Source organism: Nerophis lumbriciformis, linkage group LG02 (genome assembly GCF_033978685.3).
Source record: "Nerophis lumbriciformis linkage group LG02, RoL_Nlum_v2.1, whole genome shotgun sequence".
NCBI classification, from domain to species: Eukaryota; Metazoa; Chordata; class Actinopteri; order Syngnathiformes; family Syngnathidae; genus Nerophis; species Nerophis lumbriciformis.
Window position 1 is genome coordinate 21,388,514 of NC_084549.2, and position 25,434 is coordinate 21,413,947.

The 25,434-nt window shown below is 39.4% G+C and overlaps 1 protein-coding gene across 1 annotated transcript in view; it reads right to left on the bottom strand.

Moving 5' to 3' along the window:
• eys (eyes shut homolog) overlaps window positions 1-25,434 on the bottom strand; it is a 683,137-nt gene that overhangs the window by 220,646 nt on the left and 437,057 nt on the right. The window contains exons 35-38 of the mRNA XM_061958758.1: window positions 22,166-22,257; window positions 5,821-5,971; window positions 3,340-3,452; window positions 392-531 (exon numbers count right to left, since the gene is read on the bottom strand). Coding sequence (XP_061814742.1) covers window positions 392-531; window positions 3,340-3,452; window positions 5,821-5,971; window positions 22,166-22,257 — 496 coding nt within the window. The remainder of the gene's footprint in view (window positions 1-391; window positions 532-3,339; window positions 3,453-5,820; window positions 5,972-22,165; window positions 22,258-25,434) is intronic.

Here is a 25,434-nt window from a genome sequence, read left to right on the forward strand (position 1 = left end):
GCTACTTTTTAAACATATTTGGCAAAAAAATATTCCTTTTATAACGAACGTTGTACAAAAGAAGTATTTGTGGTGAGGACAAGGGTACGAGTTTGCGCTGAATGATGAGCGAGTGCTGCAAGGTCGCATTCTCATTCAGGAATTGTTCAAGCTGATTATATGGATCTTTCATTTCATTAATCATGTCCTGAATAATTCACATCACTCAAAATTCCTAATGCAGCCGACTCTATTCTCCCTCGTTGTGAAACCTATTAGCCAAAGAGGCTCGGCATATATTAACCAACATTACTAGCTGGCTGCCTCTTGAAGATACCACTGTGGAGGTCAGGGTATAGTAGTTTTCCAGGGTTTTAACAGAAACATAAAACAAAAAACTGTACAAACTTACCCTTTTCACAGAAAGTTCCAGTAAAATGGAGCGGGCAGTGACAGGAAGATGTTGATCGACCAGGTTGTTGCAAGTCACGACACGTTCCACCATTGAGGCAAACGCCATCACCGCAAGCTTCATGTGTTGTTGTGCTTAAACTGTTGGACAAATGACATTTAAGGCCTCCTGTGTTAAAAGGCTTTGGAATACAAGCTTGCATGCATGTAATACACAGAGAGGTGGGTATAGAGCAGCCAAAAAATTGTACTCAAAGAAGAGTTGTTTAGAGTAGGGATGTAATGGAATGACAATTGTACAACACCCAAAACCAGTGAAGTTGGCACGTTGTGTAATTTGTAAATAAAAACACAATACACAATGATTTGATAATCCTTTTCAACTTATATTCAATTGAATAGACTGCAAAGACAATATATTTAATGTTCAAACTGAGAAACATATATTTTTTTCAATGGCAGCAACACTTTGCAAAAAAGTTGGCACAGGGGCGTTTTTACCACTGTGTTACATGGCCTTTCCTTTTAACAACACTCAGTAAACGTTTGGGAACTGAGGAGACCATTTTTTGAAGGTTTTCAGGTGGAATTCTTTCCCATTGTTGCTTGATGTACAGCTTAAGTTGTTCAACAGTCCGGGGTCTCATTGGTGGTATTTTACGCTTCATAATGCGCCACACATTTTCAATGGGAGACAGGTCTGGACTACAGGCAGGCCAGTCTAGTACCCGCACTCTTTTACTATGAAGCCACGCTGTTGTAACACGTGACTTGGCATTGTCTTGCTGAAATAAGCAGGGGCGTCCATGTTAACGTTGCTTGGATGGCAACATATGTTGCTCCAAAACTTGTAGGTACCTTTCAGCATTAATGGTGCCTTCACAGATGTGTAAGTTACCCATGCCTTGGGCACTAATACACCCCCATACCATCACAGATGCTGGCTTTTGAACTTTGCGCCTACAACAATCTGAATGGTTCAGTTCTTCTTTGTTCTGGAGGACACCACGTACACAGTTTCCAAAAGCCGGCTGCGTTTCTGGGTAGTTTGCATAGTAGAGTTTTAACTTGCACTTACAGATGTAGAGATGAACTGTTGTTACTGACAGTGGTTTTCTGAAGTGTTCCTGAGCCCATGTGGTGATATCCTTTACACACTGATGTCACTTTTTAATGCAGTACCGCCTGGTATCCGTAATATCATTGCTTATGTGCAGTGACTTCTCCAGATTCTCTGAACCTTTTGATGATATTAGAGACCTTCGATATGTTCCAGATAAGAGTTGGATGAGCATTCCTCAACTTTCTCGGGTTTTTTTGCCACTTGTGCCAGCTTTTTTGAAACACGTTGCAGGCATCAAATTCCAAATGAGCCAATATTTGCAAAAAATAAAGTTTTCCAGTTCAAACGTTAAGTATCTTGTCTTTGCAGTCTATTCAATTGAATATAGGTTGTAAAGGATTTGAAAATCATTGTATTCTGTTTTTATTTACGATTTACACAACGTGCCAACTTCACTGGTTTTGGGGTTTGTATATAACGGTTATTGTGACCAAAATGATCAATAATATAAGTATTAAAATTGTATTGTTGAATATGCTCAATTTCTTATTATTTATTATCATTAAATAAATAGACGCACTACGTTGTATGTTTTATGTTTTTTTCTGCTCAACCAATAGTGTTTTAGTCGTTGTGTTGTATCTGTTTTAATGGCTAAGCTTTTATTGTTTTAAATATTGGTTTGAACAGTAGCACTTTACAATTTATTTAAATGAAAAGTCCATAACAAATACAATCTAATATTGTTTATTATTGCTGGGGGCCGTCGTGGCGTTCTACTCTGTTTAGCGGTCCTTGAACGCATCATCAAATTTCTCTGAGAATAAAATGAACACTGTTCAAAGAGAGCACAGCTTGTAGGTTCAATGTGCACAATTGAATATCTTCGTTGCTCAGACAGCACTGTGTTTATATAGATTCAGATTGGGATATGCTGTTTCTTATTAGGGAAAGAAGTTAACGCCTCTTGTTTTCATGTCAGCATTTAAGCTCGCAAGCTGGCGTCAGTCTGTCTGTGAGTTTATCAAAGTGCAGTTATCAATCACTGTTTTTCAATCATTTTAATTTAAAAAGGTAATACTAACGCCTGGAGTTTTACAGCGGTAATCATTATAACCGTTCATCGTTACATCCATATTTTAGAGTACTGTAATTTCTGGACTATAAGCGACTACTTATTTCTCACGCTTTGAACCCTGTACTTTGTACAATGCTGTGGCCAATTTCTGGATTTTTCCTGGTTTACGAGCGTCACATGCCGCCAATAAATTCAATAAATTTAAATCAGACCAATGAAATTGCCAAAGAGGTCAAAGTGGACGAATGAAACACATATAGCCATTTACCGCGTGATAAACTCACACTCATCACGGAGAAGAAACAACAAAATGCATATCACGCAGCCCCAAAGCCCAAGACAATCAACCCGGATCTCAAAAAAGGAAACAAGTCACCGCACGGAAACAGAAATGGGCCCCGAAATTACGGACCACAGCGCGCTAAAGAAAATGACTTCAGTGGTTTCGCGCAGGAGGAGGAGAAGGACGAAGACAGTGCTCAGTGACCTCTTTGGTTGGTTACTTTGTCTTTATTTTATTTCAATTGTTCAGAATCAGAAATTAAGTTCCAACTCCTGTTTTTCACATGACTGTTGTTCAATAAAGGAGTCAAACATTTGTCACCAATGATATATTCAATTAACAAAAATTAAAAATATGCATACTAAATGGATACAAACGGACAATGAATAATTAATTACAATTTATCAAGCAAAGCAGCAAGATCAAACTAACAAAGCTAACAAAAATTCATACACATGAAAACAAAAGTTAAGGTGTTTGTAGTTGATTATTAAAAGTGACCAAATTAAAAATATACTTCCTTACCTGCATGGTTCTGTGTTGCCGCTAGCAATGGCATCCGACGTGTGAAAACTCCTGACTTCATTAAATTCAATCATTTCAATGCAGCCAGTAAAGTTGTGGAAAGGTTGTTTACTCTAAGAGGAAAACACAATTATTTGTTGTCAAGTGTTTTTACCATCAATGTACTCTCATAAGCAGTAAAAAAACAAAAAGCTACAGTACGTTACAATGTATTCTTTGTGACGTGATGGGATACGTGACATTACAATAACTGTGATAATTCTCAATTATGCATACCTGCAATCATTTTTACCAGAACTGCCATACATGTAGCCACTCAGACCATTTTGCTGTTTGCAATTACCTCAAGACTTACTTCACTGATCTATAAGTATGTCTTACGGACCCTTTCTCGAAAAGAAACAATCTTTTTTTTTTTTTTTGTCCTGTTATTGCCTTATTTGTATTTATATTAATGTATGGCACAGCCGGACTGGAGCAGGAGGGGATATAAAGCAGTGACGTGCAGTCAGGGGAGGCAGGTGAGGCGGGGCCTCACGTGCCATCATGGAAAAAAAAAAAAATGTAAAAAGAAAAAAAAAAAATTAAATTGTTTTGTATCCAGTGATTATATTATAAAGTTATTTTCCATTTAACTTTACCAGTTTTAGATTATTTTTATTCAAAATCGCTGAATTTTCACATTTGCTGTTCAAATACTGAGAAGAGACTTGCGGTGAGTCACCAGCCAGTTGAGCCTCACCATGGATTGCGCAATGACTCGGTTAACTGCTGGCCTGCTGTGCAGTGAGATCATATTGCTATATGAATTATATTATACATTTCCATAGTTTAGTTAGCTGAGGTATATAATGTACAGTGTATTTTGTCAACAACTGTATGTGTGTAACGTATTTCTTGTGCTGAGCAATCATAAAACTGCTGCAAAGACGCACTGGGTGAGGCTCGCAGTAATCCCGCCTCCTGGTGGTAGAGGGCGCTAGTGATCCAAGCGATCATTCTTGCGACTACTTGGCTGCAGAACAAGTGACAACAAGCAGCAACAGTTAGCGATCGTTTATTTTTTCCTCTTGCCTGGATTTTTAACATGGAGGATTACATATCTAAAATCAAACAGTTTTTGTTATGCCCGTTTGATTGTGGACTATTACTGACACCTTGTGGCGATGGGAAAATGCTGCGCGTCATCAGTTTGGGCACTTCCCGTTTACGATGTTAGTTCAGTTCATGAGACAATAAGAAGTAGACAAGTTGTGTTACCTTTTATAAGCCTTGGACAAGATAAGTCTGTAAGTAAACTGTTTAACTTGCTTATGTGGCTCAATTTGAAGGTGGAAAGTGGCTAAATTTGATAGTAAGATGTGTATTGAAAAACTACTTTTGTGCACTAATTTAATGGATGTTTGAAGACTTAAAATGGCTGCCGGTCGTGTATTTCCACCATATAAATAGTTTCAACACTCAGCAGTGTTTGTTTGATGGTGGTGCTGTGTATTTGTGTGGAGCTGATGTTTACATATTGTGTATTGCATTTCAGTGTGTTGATTGAATCATATAGCTTATACATTGTCATTGTGTGTATTTCAGTTTTCCAAAAAAAAAAAAAAAAGTCCAGTGCAAGACAAAGCAAGATCAACAACAATAAAGAGCCTAAATGGATTCATCTGCTTTGGAACTTTATTAGTACGTCCTGGATTGGTTGCTGTCTGCCAAGCTGTATAACCTCAACACATATAGTGAGGGCAGAACAGTTTTCTAAACTGGACTTTCAATCAAAGCAGGAGGTAATAATTAAAGGAAGATCTCCATCGAGACAGAGAGACTTTTAAAACTGAAAAAAGATAAGGAAGACTTCTATAAACAAGTTATCGATGCTTTTGTTTAGAAGGAGCGGCGCATGGACTTCATTTATAAGTAAAGGTAAGACCATAATAACGTTTTTTTTTATTAAATGTGCTTTTTTGTGTGCTACAGTTTGTATGTGTAAAGTTAAGTTAAAGTACCAATGATTGTCACACACACTAGGTGTGGTGAAATTTGCCCTCTGCATTTGACCCATCCCCTTGATCACCCCCTGGGAAGTGAGGGGAGCAGTAGCCAGCAGCGGCGCCGCGCCCGGGAATCATTTTTGGTGATTTAACCCCCAATTCCAACCCTTGATGCTGAGTGCCAAGCAGGGAAGAATGCTGGTAAGAGCTTTTAAACATAACCCGTTAACTGCTGCCAATCAAATGGTGAATACGATACTCTTTAGGGTTCATATGTTTGTAAATCTGACTGTGATGAAGTCAGTGCCTCACCAGCCATGAACCTCACGGTACGTCACTGATAGAAAGAGGAGAAAAAAGAAGACAGAGGGGGAGATTGCAGGGATAAACGGGGGATCAGACAGACAACAACAACAACAACAGCAATAACAACCACAACGTCAACAAAAACAGAATAGCAACAGCAAACGAAGCAATAATTTTCATGTCATACCTGATTGGCGGAGTACTGTTGTGGTAGACCGCCTACAAAGATACGGTTTGTTCTTCGTATTTTGTGTCCTTGCCAGTTATTGCGCACTGCACTTTTGATTCTGTCATGGCCGGAAAGAGTGATCTCAGCCTCACAAGGGGCCATGCGTAGTCTATAAGGAGGTAAGACACAAAAAAAGTCAGATATGATTGCTAGCTAACCGATGGCAACTTCGGAAAAGTGACGATTTGAACTTTTATAACTTTCTTATTACAATTATTAAGGAGTTGTTATCTGTTTTGCTGCATGCCCTATTAAAACTGAGCGGCTAAATGAAAACAACATTTTATCACATAGCAGTGTTTCCACTACATTCATTTACTTGTGGTAGCCCGACACAAGTAAAACAAAGAAAATATTATTTTGGCAATGTTGTGAAAAATGTCAAAATATTTTTTTAAATATTTTCCAATGCAGGACGTAACACTTTACCTCCTAGGTCAGGGGTGTCAAACTCATTTTAGCTCAGGGGCCGCAGAGGGAAAATATGTGCACATGCGGGCCGGACTATTAAAATAATGGCATTGAAACTAAAAAAAAAAGACAACTTCAGATTATTTTCTTTGTCTTACTTTGGACAAAAATAGAACAAACACATTCCGAAACTATTACAATAAAAATATAGAAAAACAATACCGGCAGCGGTAAAGTTTAGATCCATGAAGGAAAGAAGAAAGTGAATGAATGTTTATAACTGAATACATTGGCATCGATGAACAGCAACTTTTAATTAATAACAGTCTCGTAGAAATGGTCAAGCATTTCAAATTCTGAGGGGTGAACATCACAGAAGATCTATGCTGGGACATTAACACTGCTTCTACAGTTGGAAAGGCCCAACAACGTCTTTTTTTTTGAGGAAACTAAAATGCGCAAACATTCCGCAGAAATCAATGGTCAACTTTTACAACTGTGCCATCAGCAGTGTCCTCACTTACGGATTTTTAGTGTGGTTTGCTAGCTGCACTAAAGCGAACCAACAGGCCCTCCAGCGAGTGGTTAAAGCGGCGGGGAAAATTACAAGGACGATACTCCCAGAGATGAGTGCCATGTACACAACTCGCTGCCTAAAGCGAGTACACAACATCCTGAAGGACAGATACCACCCAGAACATGGCCTCTTCAACCTGCTACCCTCTGGAAGGATGTATAGATTGATTCGCGCCAGGACCACCAGAATGTCTCACAGTCTGTATCCCCAGGCTGAGACTGCTAAATGAACAGCCTGCCCCTTTGCTGCCCGGGACCATCTTATTACCTCACTCTTCACCACCTCAATAATTGTGCTCTGGACATTGCATTGCTGCAACATCAACGTAACACCCATCAGACATCTGACTGTTCCCACCACCACGTTCCTCTTATCGCAATCTTCCTGACAATGCTAAAATGCTAAAATGTAAACTATTGTCAACCTGCACATCAATGCAGTTTCTATGCTGCTGGACAAAGCTCAAACAAAATCTCGTTGTTCATGTATGACTTGTGTGTGTCCAAGTTAAAGGAAACGACAGGCTGTCTTCTTCTAATGGATTTATTTCAATCTATGCAAGCTGGATAACGTTTGCTGCGGTCTATAACAGCACACAAACCGCTATCAGAAATGCAGGCAATATTACATACGGATAATATGTCATGAGAAATGCAAATATAAATTAAATACACAGAAGACATAAGTAAAGGAAATTAAATGAGCTCAAATATACCTACAAATGAGGCATAATGATGCAATACTCCATACAGCTCGCCTAAATAGCATGTTAGCATCGATTAGCTTGCAGTCGTGTACTGACCAAATATGCTTGCTCACCGTTGTGCATTCACACACAGCATAAAACGTTTGGTGGACAAAATGAGACAAAGAAGGAGTGGCATAAAACATGTCTTTCTCTGGCATCGTTGAAGAAAGTTATACATGTAAACAAACTACGGTGAGTTCAAGGACCACCAAATTTAGTAGGACAAAACGGCGCTCGCCAAATACTCTCATCAGAGAATCATGTTTAATATAAATAGTCGGATTTCTAACAATTAGGGAGGTTTGTGTCAGGTTGTCCTCCGACAGAAACCCTATTAAAACAAAAATATTTTTTTTCCCCCCATCTCTTTCTATTTTCATACATCTTTGAAAAAGCTCCAGGGAGCCACTAGGACGGCGCTAAAGAGCCGGAGGCGGCTCTCGAGCCACAGGGTTGCAGACCCCCGCACTAAGGTGTGACATGTTTACAAGCGGAAACTCCTCCACACTTTTAGCAAGATCAGAAGAGTCGTTGCTATGGAAACCTGGGTCCAATGCAACTAATGAAAACCTCCTTTCTTCTTGAGGACTATACAGGTACAGTATCTGCTTTTGGCAAAAGGCAGGAATTTTTGAGAGACATTTAGCTCGTTCTAATTTGATGGACTGAATGACCTAATGGATACAATTGCAACTTTTCTGTTAAACTTTTATTCAGGGGGGAGTCAACTTGTTATTTGAAATTGCAATAGTTTGGTTTAGCAGCATAGGCAGTGTATAATTTAGCATCACTTCGAATGATTTGCAGTCGTATTTCTTAAACGCCCGTACTATTTAAGTTTGTAGTCTTGCCGAACATTTACCCAAGGATATAGTGTTAAATAACATCAGGCCTTTTTCCACCGCAGGAACTTTTACCGGAACTTTCCCTGGGTAAATAAAGTTCCCCCTGTGTTTTGTTGCATGCAACCAGTCTTTCTCTCAGGGAATAAAACACACTGGTCAATCCCAAGTTCTTTTGAATGACATATATGTTGAGTAAGAAGGATCACCGAGATAGAATAGTACTTGGCCAAGTTTTACTAAAGCTTTAGGAGACCAGCCCTTACAACACGACAATAGCAGCAGCAAGAAACGGTCTAAATCCAAATAAAAAGAGTCAGCCTATGTAGCGTGAAAACAGCACATCTCGCCTAGAAAGAAATACAGCCGTTGTTCCAAACGGAATAAGGCCTTCTCCACAGAAAGGGAGTATGTTTTACGCCTACGCGGACAGTACGGCGCCTTCAAGGTGAAACAAAGAGTTTACTAGTGGACATAAGATAAAAAAAAACAACAAAGTGTTCACATGGAAAAATATTAACTGATTCAAACATGACTATGGATTAAGAAAGAACACTTAAAAATATATGCATTCTCCACAGTTTCCACCAAAAACTACCCGGGTAGGTTTGGGTTCTTCAGGAACCTTTCGGAGTTCCTGCCAGCTTGGTGGGACTATTGGAAGTTTCCCGGAACCTTTTCGAGGACGGGCTGTGCTGTCGAACACTGATTGGTTGAACACAGTTTGGGGGCATCATAGGGCTGGGCGATATATCGATATACGCGATATATCGCGGGTTTTTCTCTGTGCGATATAGAAAATGACTATATCGTGATATTGAGTATACGTTCTCACGCAGTTTCTTTTAGCTGCGGGCATTACACTACATGCTCTCCTCGCACTTTCCTGTCTCTCCTTCTCACAGACAGCAAGCGCAGCTTCTACATACGTCACATACGTATAAGCCCTCCCCGAGCAGAGAGGTAGCAGCATGGTTAACGTTAGCTGTGATGCTAGCGGTAATACGAGAGAAAGGTAACAAATGAAGGAATAATTAATTCCCAAGAAAACCAGCAAGGGGTCCATCTTCTGACGGTGGTTTGGCTTCAAGTGGGAAGATGTCCAACAGACAACCGTAATTTGTCAAGTGTGGGGCAAAAGCGTTGCTATAAAAAGTAGCATTACTGCTGTAACAAACAGTTCAGGGTGTCCCAAGTTACCGGAGTGTGTTCGGTAAGGAGCAGGAGTTTTGTCCCTCCAGAGTTGTTGTGACATAGGGTGTGTGTGGTTGTGGAAGGAGGTGTGTGATCTTGACATTAATGAAGCGGTGGCTACCGAACCTGCTCTAATGTCTCCCGTTTATTATTTTATTAGATAAGTACACTGTATAGGCGAACCCAGGACACTCGGCTGCACTGTTAATATGTAGCATCATTTGAAAAGTCACCCGCTAGACAATGAAGGGGGCTTACTCCGCACGTCAATATCTCCGTTTGGTGCCACACGCCCACACCATCAAAATGCCGAGGCAAACATTTCCAGATCAACACCGTATGAAAAAAATAGTGATTTTTTTTTTGTTGTGATTTCCTTCTCTGCATGAACGTTTAAAAGTAGCATGTATTAATGCAGTATGAAGAAGAATGTTTTAATGTAGACACATAGAATCATCATACTGCTGTGATTATATGCATCAAGTGTTCATTCGAGGCTAAGGCAAAATATCGAGATATATATCGTGCATCGCGATATGGCCTTAAAATATCGCGATATTAAAAAAAGGCAATATCGCCCAGCCCTAGGGCATCATTAAAATACATTTTCTGAACACACAACCGCCATTACAGAACGCTAGACCATTTGTTTATTTCCCATTTCTTGTGTATTTCTACAGCAGGTACCAATGTAATTTTACCTCATTCCTGTGAGATTATTGTGTGTGACTGAGGCATTAAGGAGTGGGACAACCCAGGACTAGCTGCGGTGTGTTCAAACAACCACTCGGTAGCATTTGTGAGCAAATAATACTATATCATTGCTTACTCTTTCGTACTTATTAGGTCGTATCCGGTATACACTAAAAAATGTTGGGTTGAAAAATTACCCAATTTTAACGCAACTGCTGGTTCAGAAAAGGACAAACCCCTTACTTGAGTTATTTTAACTCAACATTTTGGGTGAATTTCTTCAACCCAACTTTTGCGTATAATTATTTAACCAAAAAGTTGAGTTATGATAACTTAATGTTGGGTTATTCCCAACCAAACTATTGGGTTGAATTATTTAAGCCAAAAGTTGAGTTATGCTCACTCAATGTTGGTTAATTCATAACCCAACAATTTGGGTTCAATTTATTTAACACAAAAGCTGAGTTATGCTCACTACAATGTTGGGTTATTCCCAACCCAACTATTGGGTTGCGCAATTTAGCGCTCCTTGATCCAATAGTTGGTTAAAAATGATACATTTTACCGCTGGTTTGTCCTACTTCTTCCCAAATACTGATCAAAATTATTTTTATTCCATAAAAATATACTCAAAAGCAAGATATGAGTGACATTTTTATGGCGCACCATAAAACAGTTCCACCTCATTTTACTGTGAGTAAAGAACAATCACTCTGTTCTAAGGCCCCTTCTACACTAAGGTTATCAAGGCTATATCCCACCTAACCTTATCCTTGTCCAGACGCACACACAACGCCACTGTTTAACACCCCCTACCCCCTCCGACCTAGTAGGCATGCACGAAAAAAAATGCACGCGTTATAGTCACCTCTGACCTGGAAGTGCATTCGTACCCCGTGTTTCAATGTAGCCTATTGCCACATTTCTTTTAACCGTAAACCTTGCTTTCCTCGCCATCAGCAGCTGTTAGACTATTGTAGTGAATCACACCTGAGCCATCATACATGAATCGCATCTTTAATGGACGTGTGAAAGTAAACAATGTGATAAAGATCATTTTACAACAATCAATCTAGGGATCTAGATATCTGGTCAGGACACTGTGCTTGAAGGCTAAAGATGGCGGTCGTACTTGACAGCCGCAACCACTTCATGGCTTCACAATAGTTATGGAGTACAAAACTTGACATTGAGTAATCGCTCGACATACATGGCGGACAATAACTGATAGTCTTCTTTGCCAGTCCAAATGCATTCGCTGTTTTCCGTAGTACTCCCTCTTCCACGGGAGCCCGCATTCTTGTTGTCTCCTCTTCGACAAATGGAAAAAGTTTTTCGCTAAGTAGAATCACAGCTGACCTGGACATTTGAAAGTTCTCTTGCCGTTCCTCCAGCACAACACACTCGTTTCCAGGGCTTATTCAAAACCGTCGCTCAACATTGCTATGTTGCCGTCTGAGATGTGTTGTATCCCAAATAGCAGCAATCGGGCGTTTCTTTCTCTTAAGGTATTCATGTGTACATGTAGAAGAAGGAGAAACACGGGCATGTCTGGATGACTCGCCTCCATCTTTTCACTGGTTACCTCCGAGTTACGATATCGCTTGTTATGAAGCTGGCTATGGCGCGTTCTTTCTGACGTCACTTCATGTGTGGGGCGCGGTCTTTCTAGCGTCATTTCTTCTCCGAACTCACTTTGTAAACGATCGATGAGTCCATAGAGCAGGAGATTCAAGAAATATACGGCGCACTTACCCGTGTGAAAAATTATCCAAAAAAAGGAACCTTAAACGATGGTTTAGTGTAGCTGAAACGGGGCTTAGGCTGAATAATTATTCCTTTAAGGAGTTATCCGGCTTAGTGTAGACAGGGCCTTAGAGAGAATAGCTTGTAGTTTCAATATGCACCATTGAAGCTTAGTTGCTCAGACAGCAATGCGTGTAAACAATTTTAGATTGGGGTATGTTTTTCTTATTAAGCAAATACGTTAAAGTTTGTTGTTTTCATGTCAGCTTTAAGCTAGCGAGCTGGCGCCAGTCTGTCCGTGAGTTTGTCAAAGAGCAGTTATCAGTCACAATGGTTCGGTGATTTTGATTTAAAACGGTAGCACTCACGTCGGGAGTTTTACCGCAGTTGTCATTATTACCATTTTATCGTTACATCCCTAAGCCAAATGTACCTCTGGTCACCAAGCGTAATACAGGAAACCCTCGTTCATCGCTGTTAATTGGTTGCAGACCTGGCCGTGGTAAATTGAAATTCGCTATGTAGGAATTAATAATTACGAATAGAATGATTTCACAGCTAAAGCATACAAAACCTGTTTTCTAAGTACGTTTTTTTAACTTTTATGAGAGCCTTCTAGACCAGGGGTCGGGAACCTTTTTGGCTGAGAGAGCCATGAAAGCCAAATATTTTAAAATGTAGTTCCGTGAGAGCCATATAATATTTTTTAACGCTGAATACAACTAAATACATGCATTTTTAAGAAAGACCAACATGTTTAGAGTATGATAAGTCTCTTATTCTTTTTAATAACATTGTTATTCTGAAGATAACCAATAATAAATAAAATACTTCTTACCATTAATGCGACTTCTGGTGCTGCATGGTTTTGCTGATGGCTTTGTAGTCTGGTTGATACGTGGTTATTTTTAACACTGTAATTACCAGAGTAATTATTCATTACTTATCATGTTAAGCACATTTCAGCTAAGATTTATCTGAGAGCCAGATGCAGTCATCAAAAGAGCCACATCTGGCTCTAGAGCCATAGGTTCCCTACCCCTGTTCTAGACATAAAATGACACCTACATAGTCACCTTTAAGTCATAAACTGTGACCAGGAATTACTGTAATACAGGGGTGCCCACACTTTTTCAGCAGACGAGCTACTTTTCAAATGACCAAGTCGAGGTGACTGATTGATTGATTGATTGAAACTTTTATTAGTAGATTGTATAGTACAGTACATATTCCGTACAATTGACCACTAAATGGTAACACCCAAATACTAGTTTTTCAACTTGTTTAAGTTGGGGTCCACGTTAATCAATTCATGGTAAATCTACCTCATCCATGGAAGATCTACCTCATCTTCATATATATATATATATATATATATATATATATATATATATATATATATATATATATATATATTATATATATGTATATATATAAATATATATATATATATATATATATATATATATATATATATATATATATATATATATATATATATATAGGCTCCAGCGACCCGCCACGACCCCAAAAAGGGACAAGCAGTAGAAAATGGATGGATATATATATTGATTATATTTATTATATTTTTGTAAATATACAGTAGAGGTCTAACCTGACTTTCGCTAGATCGTTGTCGTTCGCTGAGCTCCACACATTGATCTGGGAGTTCTCTATAGGAGATGTATTTCAGAAGGCGGGGCATTGTAAAAAAAATCATTGTATGTGATTGGATAAACCACTGGTCCGTTATCTTGAATGACGTGCAACTTCAACCACTCACATCGAAATCAACCCGTGACGTTGATAAAAGCGACGCTGGGAAATCCAAACTCGTCGGAAGAAGAGCCAAAACATCCTTGCCACCAATGATTGCCTTCAAAACCGTTCTCTGTTCATCTTTTAAATAATTAATATTCGATCGATGTCGCAAAACAGTTGCAATAGCAGAATCAATGTCAGCACACGACTCCTCGCTCCGTGCCGCCTGTCATGATCCGTGGCTCGGATCATGTTTTGGTATTTTCGGTTAGTTTTGGACTCCCTCAGTTCCTGTTTTGTGCACCCTTGAGTTTGTTTTAGTTACCATGGTTGCTTATTATTTTCACCTGGCTCTGATTGGTGTTCGGGACGCTCACCTGTTCCCCGGGCACTAATCAGAGGCATTATTTAAGCCTGCCTTTGCCGGTCAGTCGACCTGGCTTCTTTGTTTGCTTCATGCACCTGTTACGTGAGTATGGCTTGCTTTTAGTCTATGCTAAGTGGTAGCTTTAGCTTCGAGTACGAGTACATTTTCTGTTTTTGTACTTCTTTGATTTTCAAAAATAAATCATGTTCCTACCTGCAAGTCTTGTCCGGAGTGGTCCGTTTGCATCCCACGGGAGCGAATCCTGCAGTAAGCTGCGACCCCCCCGCCGTAACACGGCCATTGTTGTTTGAATCAAACAGTCACTTCGGCGCTACGTCACATCTATGAAATCTCGCCCGGCGATCTCGATTGGTTCATTATTTTTTGCTATCTGGAAGGAGTTTGCAATGCCCTTGAGCCCATACCCTTGTGTTGAGCTCAGCGAACTACAAGGCTCTGGTGAGAGTCAGGTTAGTAGAGACCAAAAGTTTGGACACACCTTCTCATTCAATGTGTTTTCTTTATTTTCATGACTTTTTACATTGTAAATTGACGCCATGTCAAAAAAAGTGTTTCTCGTCTTCCTGCCGGTCATTTTTTTTGTTAACACTGTACTCACAGCAGCCAGCGTCATCTCACAATGTCAAGAAAGTGACTGAAAGCTAATTTTTAGGACTATTATTTCAATGCCTGGCTGGCGATCGACTGACACACCCTCCGCGATCGACCGGTAGCTCGCGAACGACGTAATTGGGAACCTCTTCTGTAATACAATAGTCACTAGCCTGAGCCTGTTACACGAGTAACATTAAAGACGGAGATAGGGCCACGAAAAAAAAAAAATCTTTTTTAAGGCCACAAAAAGCCTGGTGCAGGCTCGGGGGAAAATGACTCTAGATCAGTGGTTCTTAACCTTGTTTGAGGTACCGAACCCCACCAGTTTCATATGCGCATTCACCGAACCCTTCTTTAGTGAAAAAAAAAATTGTGTTTTTTTTCAAATTCAAGACAAAGTTATATGATTTTTTTACTGGTGCACAAAATGAACCGTGCATGAACATCACCTTGTTCAAAGAACAAAACCAAAACAGTGCATGAACTCACAACAATTTACACACCTGCAAATCAGTTTGACTTCTGCTGTTGCCGTATCCATAATATGCCGATGGGGAGAAGTTTTTATGTACACGATGAGTCGGGTGTGGCTTGACCTCCGCAGCGGAGGCTCCACCGAACCCCTGAGGCCGACTCACCGAACCCCTAGGGTTCGATCGAACCCAGTTTAAGAACCACTGCTCTGGATTGTCAATTGAAAAGTGTTCAATGTGCTGTGGTGGAAATCTTAAACCACACCACATAATATAAGGAGAATTAGAACACACTGTTAAATGTTAAGCTTTATTGTCACTATTTCAGAAGCACCTCGCAGCTATCCATTGTTCTCAAAAACAAATGTCCACGTGAAACAACTGGGGAGAGCAGATAATTACCTTAGTGCAGATTCAGCACTAACCATCAGCAGCTTGAGGGTACTCGGGCCGCGGATGTCTCCTTCTCACTCCGTCTCCTGATACCCCTTGTTCCCAAAGTGGAAGTAAGGAGGTCCACGGAGCAATCTGGGCTGATTTGTTAAGCCTTCACTCCGCAAGCTGTTGCATATGCCGACTAAAGACTCGGGGCACCAACTCTGAGCCGAGTCCTTCCTCAAGAGCTTGCTTGGAATGGCGGTTAATTTAGAAGCAGTCTGCCGGAGCGGCCTGGCCGGCAGCCAGAGGGCAGTATGCACGCTGTCCTTGAAAAGCCGGCCCCACCGGGTTTCTATTTAACATATTGAAAAGTGTCTTTGACGGGAAGATACATTAAAAGTCTATAATGAGTTCGGCGGTGAAGATGACCATGGCGTTTTAGCTCTGGGTCAAATCAGACAAAGATGGACGGAGCCCGCTGTCAGACAATTACAAAGTATTTGCTTTGTGACACCGGGAACCATTTTTCCACGCTACCGACCCTCTAGTTATGACAGCCCTCGTTCTCGCAGCGTCTCCAAGGGTTCGGCACAGAACATTATGATTGATTCACACCTCTGTTGTATTTTTCTTGTCGGAAAAAAAAAAAAAACAGGGGGTGGAGCCTGGTGGCCCTATAACCTGATAGGCCTGTCTGGATGCACTTACATATTTAGGCCAGTGCGGCTTTCTGCAAGGGAGGGGAGGGCGGCAACCTTGCCAGCCTGCTTCAAGATCATTTCCACACCTTTGTCAAGTCTTTTGAGGTACAGGGTGTTAGGAATGAGCGACATGGCCTAAAATCTATATCCCGATACATATTGCCGCCTCCTGCAATACGGATATATATCATTTTGGTACGTAAATGATAATGCAACCAATGTTTCCTCTAAGGTGCGCGCCTGCGCAATTGCGCACTGCTCAAGCGTCCTCTGCGCACAGCAAATATATGCCGCGCACCAAAACAAACCCATCTGAATTTTAAACAAAATAAACACATTTATTCTGTGTAATTTTGCAATGCAACTCTGAGTGACAGTGACAACAAGCGGCCCTAACGGTGTTCGTCAACACCGTTCAATTGAATTATTGTAACGTCTATCGAGATGCTTCGAGGACAGGAATTATATCGATCACTTTATTGAGCAAAACTGTTTATATTCGGCCATAACCACACCAACAACATGAGTAAAAAACTTCTATCTGGAAAAACTAGTCATTTTCTGCCGTACAAAGCAGGCCAAAACCAACTTGTCATCTGTCACCAACACGCATACCACTAAGCCACTGGTGCGTTTATGGCCACACAAAAAGTCAGACAACTCAAACACCACACAAAGTTACACTATGACTCCTCGGTCATACGTGTGCTTATTCTACTGTCATTTATTATTAATGTTAATTTATTTGTATTAATCATGGAATGCTGTTACTAGAGAAAGTTACAGGAATGCACACTTCATCCTATGCTTACATTTCATTGTGCAACATGAGGATGTTTAAGGGCAACTAAATGTGATCTCTGAAAGGGGTACAAATGATTTCCAAAGCAGGACCCCCACCCAGACATATTGTACAATACTAATCCATAGTTTATGAAAAACAAGATTTCTTTTATTTTCATTACAAGTGGGCCAAATCACTAATATTACTAAATAATCTCATGAAAATGACTCCTCTCATTTGAGTGTTATTATAAAAGAATGATTTGAGACAGGTGTGCTGCTGATATTGCCACGTGTGATGTTGCTCACATGTGCGCCAGGGAGTTTTTGTGTTTGCTCAGACACATGAACAATTAGAGGGAACATTGAAAGCAACATTTTCAAAACTAAGGCTAATTACAAAGGCTCCTAATTTGGCTGCTGATGTATGCGGTAACATATTGTGTCATTTATAGTTGGGTTATTTTCTCAAAACTACCATTAATCTACAACAGTGCAGGCGTCTATGCACTGTAAGTTAACGAGCACATACAGTTGATAGATAATCAGATCACAAGATATTGTCAGTAAGGCCTTCCAGCTCACATTGATAGTGACATTTACGCGTCCTCTGATTGGTCCGTTAGCGGATGAATTTGAGAACACATACAGTTGATAGACAGTTGCGATAGCCAATTAAATCATAAGTTGTTGACAGTAGCCTATCTAGGTAGCCTGATGTTAACGAGACTGTGATTGGATACTCACTCCAAAGTGAGTATCCAAAATGATTCCCGAGCTCGGCCACGGCTGCTGCTCACATCTCCCCTCGCCTCCCAGGGGGTGGAACAAGGGGATGGGTCAAATGGGTAGCTCCGTTTGGAGATCGGCATCCCCGAGGGCTTTGCCATGACGCGGCGATGGAAGCACTCTCCGACGTACGTAGTCTTCAAATGCCTCCAGATTTTGACATTTTAATTTGTTGTCGTTAGCTTGATTTTGTGGTCCGCTTGTCTGTTGTACGTTCTCGCGAGATTACAGCATTACGCTTCCTACAACCTCACGCTACAAGAGTCTACACAACTATTTAGGACAGCCAGTCAGCGACATTTTATCCTTGATAGTTTGGCTGGACATACCTTAGCAGTGTGGTGCGTTCAGTGGCACCCTGGGAAGGTGGTCTCTAAAGCGCTCTTTGACTTGGATTGGACTATTGCTGTATGCTACAACTTTATTTTGTACTAGGCTGTTTCTTGTAGCCATATTAAGCACAGAGAATGATTCAGTGTGTGTTAATCGTACTTAACAGTGTATGACGTGGCTACTCAACTGGCGGCCCGGGGGCCAAATTCGGCCCTGGAATGACACCATACCGAACCTGGAGTTCAGTTCAAAAATTGGGAGACAAACATATTTGCAGCAAAATCCTAAAAACACCAGAGTGCTCTTAACTTGGACCACCTTAAACACATTGGAAGATCCTTGCATTGACATTTTAACCTTGCTCGCAAACAGAACACTGGGGTCCAAACTCTGAACTGGACCTGGTTTTAAGAACCCTTTTGAACAATCTGATTTCATTGACAACCTGGTCTGGTGAAGATATGGTCCTTTGTTTGTTTTGTTTTTTGTTTTGTTTTATTTATTTATTTATTTTTTAAGTGGAATAAAATAAGATAAATAAAAAAAATTAAAAAAAATAAAAAAAATAAAAATAAAAAAAATACTTTTTCTTGGATAGAAAAGAAAGTAAAACAATACAAAAACAATTACATAAAAAATAGTAATTAAATGAAAATGTTAGTGGACCAGCAGCACACACAATCGTGTGTGCTTTAAAGACCGTATCCCTTGCAGACTGTATTATTCTATATTGTAGGAACCAGAAGTTTTTAATAACAGAAAGACATCCCTTTTTGTGTAAATGAGTGTGGATGAGTGTGGATGGGGGAGGGAGGGTTTTCTTGGGTTGATGCACTAATGGTAAGTGTATCTTGTGTTTTTAATGTTGTTTAAAATTATTTAAAAAAACAAAAAAACAACATATTTGCAGCAAAATCCTAAAAACACCAGAGTGCTCTTAACTTGGACCACCTTAAACACATTGGAAGATCCTTGCATTGACATTTTAACCTTGCTAGCAAACAGAACACTGGGGTCCAAAATTGTGACATTCATAACTGAGGCGTTCCTCAGGCACCCTTTAAAGTCCTCTCCTTTTTATCAGTTACACATTTTTTTCGTAATGTGATTCATTTAACTAAGGTGTTGCTGTAGCTCAATGTTTTTCAACCACTGTGCCATGGTGTGAGATATGGTCTGGTGTGCCATGGGAAATTATGCAATTTCCTTGAAAAACAATTTTTGCAAACCAATAATTATAAGCCGCTTATAATGTGCCGTTGCTGAGTGTCTGTGCTGTCGAGAGATCGGCAGAGTAACCATGTAATACTCTTCTAACCAGTAGGTGGCAGCAGGTAGCTAATTGCTTTTTAGGCCTACCTTGAGACAAGAGAATTAGTGATTCACGAATGGTTATGGTTTAAATTCATGTAGAAAAATTATTAGGTATTTATACAAAAAATGTATACAAAGAAACTGCCGTAGCTTGTTTACGTCAGATGCAGTCAGTAGTCATTTATTCAACTACTTTAGTCATACTCATGGTGTTCCTCAAGGTTTCGTTTTAGGTCCTCTCTTTTTCATCAATTGGGCTATTTAACTGGTGGCCCGGAAGTTCAGTCACGATTTTTGACTAGCTTTTTGCAGAAGGTCCTTAAAAACAGCAGAGAGCTCCTTTAAAGGGGAACATTATCACCAGACCTATGTAAGCGTCAATATATACCTTGATGTTGCAGAAAAAAGACCATATATTTTTTTAACCAATTTCCGAACTCTAAATGGGTGAATTTTGGCGAATTAAACGCCTTTCTGTTATTCGCTCTCGGAGCGATGACGTCACAACGTGACGTCACATCGGGAAGCAATCCGCCATTTTCTCAAACACATTACAAACACCGAGTCAAATCAGCTCTGTTATTTTCCGTTTTTTCAACCGTTTTTTGCACCTTGGAGACATCATGCCTCGTCGGTGTGTTGTCGGAGGGTGTAACAACACGAACAGGGACGGATTCAAGTTGCACCAGTGGCCCAAAGATGCGAAAGTGGCAAGAAATTGGACGTTTGTTCCGCACACTTTACCGACGAAAGCTATGCTACGACAGAGATGGCAAGAATGTGTGGATATCCTGCGACACTCAAAGCGGATGCATTTCCAACTGGACTGGACGGATCAGCTTTCAGGAAAAGAGAGCGGATGAGGGTATGTCTACAGAATATATTAATTGATGAAAACTGGGCTGTCTGCACTCTCAAAGTGCATGTTGTTGCCAAATGTATTTCATATACTGTAAACCTAGTTCATAGTTGTTAGTTTCCTTTAATGCCAAACAAACACATACCAATCGTTGGTTAGAAGGCGATCGCCGAATTCGTCCTCGCTTTCTCCCGTGTCGCTGGCTGTCGTGTCGTTTTCGTCGGTTTCGCTTGCATACGGTTCAAACCGATATGGCTCAATAGCTTCAGTTTCTTCTTCAATTTCGTTTTCGCTACCTGCCTCCACACTACAACCATCCGTTTCAATAAATGCTTAATCTGTTGAATCGCTTAAACCGCTGAAATCCGAGTCTGAATCCGAGCTAATGTCGCTATAGCTTGCTGTTCTATCCGCCATGTTTGTTTGTATTGGCATCACTGTGTGACGTCACAGGAAAATGGACGGGTGTATATAACGATGGTTAAAATCAGGCACTTTGAAGCTTTTTTTAGGGATATTGCGTGATGGGTAAAATTTTGAAAAAAACTTCGAAAAATAAAATAAGCCACTGGGAACTGATTTTTAATGGTTTTAACCCTTTTGAAATTGTGATAATGGTCCCCTTTAACGCCGACAAAATAATTCGACCAAAATGAAATGTCTACTATAGAAGATACTGGTTGTCAGTAATATCCTAAATAAGATTAATAGCTAGGGGGAAGTCCAGCCCCCGGTCTTTAGATCTCTGGAAATGTGGCACCCAAAACCAATATTCCTGGTGTATAAAAACTGTGACATATTTTTTTGCGAAATATGTAATCAAAATAAAATATGAAAACGAAGATACCACAGTATGACCGATTATTATTAGTAAACAGTGTGGGTTATGTACCTTGCTCACGTGTATTTTTGCCGTAAACTGGTAACTTACCAGTAACTTACCAGTAGTCAGTCCCAATTTGCACGTTTTGGTCGTAAATTTGTGTTATTTTGTTTATCACAGATCTTACAAAACTAAATATGAAAATGAACAAAAATTAAACAAGATAATTGGTAGGCCGATGAACTTAAGTTTCTTGAGTAGTGGAATCATTAGTGGAGCATTATTAGTGAGACATGGCAGTTGATTGCTCTTGGACTGCAGAACAATATCTCAAAGGGCTTGCAGCCTCAGTTTAAATCATTTGAACATTGATTTTGTGCTCGGCTGTTGCTTGTTAATCCTTTCATAATGAATAACTGCAAATGAAGACTTAAGAACAGCCAATAAAGCATGCCTAGTGATCACTAATGCTTTTTAATAGCCGCACTGTGGCTTTTGGTGTACTTCTTTAGAATGCAGGCTTGTTTATAATAAAAAATGAACAACTTCTGTCGGTTCTGTGATGTTGCTGGAGTTTTACTTACTGTTGTTATTTCTAGCAAATGATTAAATACTTAATATGAGTGGCAAACTAGGGGATCAAGTCAATGCCACAGAAGGTGCTAATTCCTTTTGGAAACATTGTGTAAATATTACTTAATGCTGAGAGGCTTATGATACCAAAATGCTGTGTCCCTCTCATTAAAACATGTATTGTTGCCCAAGGCAGATGTGTTTAAATGCAAAGTTAGGTCAAAACAGGAAATTAAATTGCCTCCCCCAAACACACGATATTAAAAGAGGTGATAATTTCTTACATGGCGGCCAAATTCATTAAAAAAAGAAGATAGGCCTACCTGATGTTGACAATGTGTACTTTGCTGTCGTGGACATTCATTTGTGTGTCCATCCATGCAGCATCTTCTTCCTCATTGCAGGAAAAGACAAACTGGAGCAAAAGAGTAAGAAAAGTTAATGTTAAGTCATTAACATATTCGAGTCCAAGATCCCTGGTCCAAAATCCATTTATATATATATATATATATATATATATACATATATATATATATATATATATATACCGTATTTTTCGGACTATAAGTTGCAGTTTTTTTCATAGTTTGGCCGGGGGTGCGACTTATACTCAGGAGCGACTTATGTGTGAAATTATTAACACATTTAGGAGTGACAGATTGTTTGGTAAACGTATAGCATGTTCTATATGTTATAGTTATTTGAATGACTCTTACCATAATATGTTACGTTAAAATACTAGGCACGTTCTCAGTTGATTATTTATGCGTCATGTAACGTACACTTATTCAGCCTGTTGTTCACTATTATTTATTTATTTTAAATTGCCTTTCAAATGTCTATTCTTGGTGTTGGGTTTTATCTAATAAATTTCCCCCAAAAATGCGACTTATACTTATATATGTTTTTTTCATTCTTTATTATGCATTTTCAGCAGGTGCGACGTATACTCCGGTGCGACTTATACGCCGAAAAATACGGTATATATATATATATATATATATATACATATATATATGAAAAAAACTGCAACTTATAGTCCGAAAAATACGGTATATATATATATATATATATATATATATATATATATATATATATATATATATATATATATATATATATATATGGATTTTGGACCAGGGATCTTTATATGTGAGTTTTTCCTTGCCCTTATGTGGGCTATACCGAGGATGTCGTTGTGGCTTGTGCAGCCCTTTGAGACACTTGTGATTTAGGGCTATATAAATAAACATTGATTGATTGATTGATTGATATATATATATATATATATATATATATATATATATATATATATAGTCAAGGTTACTGTGGTTTATCCGTTACACAGTGCTCAATACCGGGGTAGAGCGGAATATATGTTAGGTCAGGAAAGAACACAGAGGCTATTTCAGGGGATTTTGCTGAATCCCCTGAAGAGCAGGGAAACCTGCAAAACAGGCTTGTAGAGATAACATAATGACAGGCTCATAACTTGCAACTGAAGATATTTCAAGCCTTCTTTTGATATAATTTGATATAAAAATCTTGTCGCAAACTTGCACACTGTATTGACACCAATATAAGATGACACAAGACAACATTTGGTAGATTATAGAAGATATATTTCTTAGCTGCTTGAGGGTTGTTTTTTGATTTTGCTTTATCGATCACCATTTTTTTTAAATTAGCATCATAACTCATCCACTGTTTTCTAAGTTGCAGAACATTTTTCAGCACTTCTCTGTGTCCTGGCCGCATCTCTCCTATTCTCTGGTGTGTGTCTGTGTGAAGTGAAGTGAGGTGAATTATATTTATATAGCGTTTTTGTCGAGAGACTCAAAGCGTTTTACATGGTAAAACCCATGATCTACATCTTTAAGCTGCATTTAAAGCAGTGTGGGTGTCACTGGGAGAAGGTGGATGAAGTGTCTTGCCCAAGGACACAACAGCAGTGACTGGGATGGCGGAAGCAGGAATCGAACCTGGAACCCTCAAGTTGCCGGCACGGCGGATCTATCAACCAGGCCACGTCGTGCATGTTTTTTTTTTTTTTTGAATGACAAGAAGGAAAGCTCAGATGAAATTTGGTTTGAGAGTATAAATTACTTAACGACAAATATAACACAATCCGTCTTTTTTCCAGGTAAAAAAATATTTAATGTATTCAAGGCGGAAAAATACAATATTGCGAGAACAGTTAAGTATAATTAAAACAATTATTATTATTTAAAATTTTTAATACATTTTTTGGTTGTGTGAACGTCTCACCTGCGAAACCACACACTATAAACACAAAACCTGAAAAATTACAGCAGAGGACAAGGAACCATAAAATTAGTGCTGTCAAACGATTACTATTAAAAATTTAAGCTGCAAGCAGCGATGGACAAGACCGATTTTGAGGGCTCATAATATCCAAACCAGAGCAGTAATTAAAACTCTTTCATTAACTTTTAATCAGAAGGGTTCAATCTCTCTCCCGTGCTAATTTGAAGCCGACACGACAAACACGCTCAGAGGAGATAATGTTTGAAAAAAGGTGACTGTTTTTACACAACTTTTGTTTTGAAGGGGGAATTGCAAACTTCCTGTTGATTTTTGCTGGAGGTTGTCAGTCTATGAAATATAGGTCTAAGTGAGACCTACATAGAGGTTTTTGTTTCATGTCTCTACGACATTCCTACTGGGAGTTGCAGGCAGTTTTGTCTGTGTTTTCTTCCTAGGGGGCGCTAGAGCGCAATTTTGAGTTTTGGGGTTTGGTTTTTTGATTAGATCGCAATTTTCGCCAGTTCTGATGTGCGTGTCCAATTTGGTGAGTTTTGAAGCATGTTAAGGTGGTGAAATTACAGCTCAAAGAGGCGGCGGTATAATAATAAAACGCTAGAAATACAATAAGGTCCTCTGTCCCAAAGGGACTTGGTCTCTAATTAGAATAATCACGGTTACTGCGATTGGCTGGCAACGTGTAACCCGCCTCTCGCCCGAAGTCAGCTGGGATAGTCTCCAGCTTACCTGGGACCCTAATGAGGATAAGCGGTATAGAAAATGGATGGATAATCACGATTAATCACATTGTTAATTACAGCATTGTTTGTTGTCCTCTTCTTGTAGTTACATTCTTGCTTGCATGCTGCCTTAAAAACGTGTTTTGCTTTTTGATGGTATTTTGAAGGTTTTGATGATAAGAGCATTTAACGCTATAATATATTATAATATATTAAAATGGCCTTGGTTAATCTGTATATACACATAGTTAATGTGATCATTTTTCGTGATTAATCACGTGTGTCAAAGTGCTAACTTTGACCACCCTACATAAAAACATGTACCAATAAGGTATACACCAACACACGGCTCTTTAGTGCCACCCTAGTGGCTCCCTGGAGCATTTTTTAAAAAGGATTGAAAATGGAAAAAGATGGGGGAAAAATATATTTTTTGTTTTAGTATGTTTTTTGTTTGAGAACAAACATGACACAAACCTTCCTAATTGTTAGAAAGCCCACTGTTTAATATGTTTGTGTGTATGCTTCACTGATGAGAGTACTATTTTCGGCGGTTCTTGAACTCACCATAGTGTAGACTGTGACGC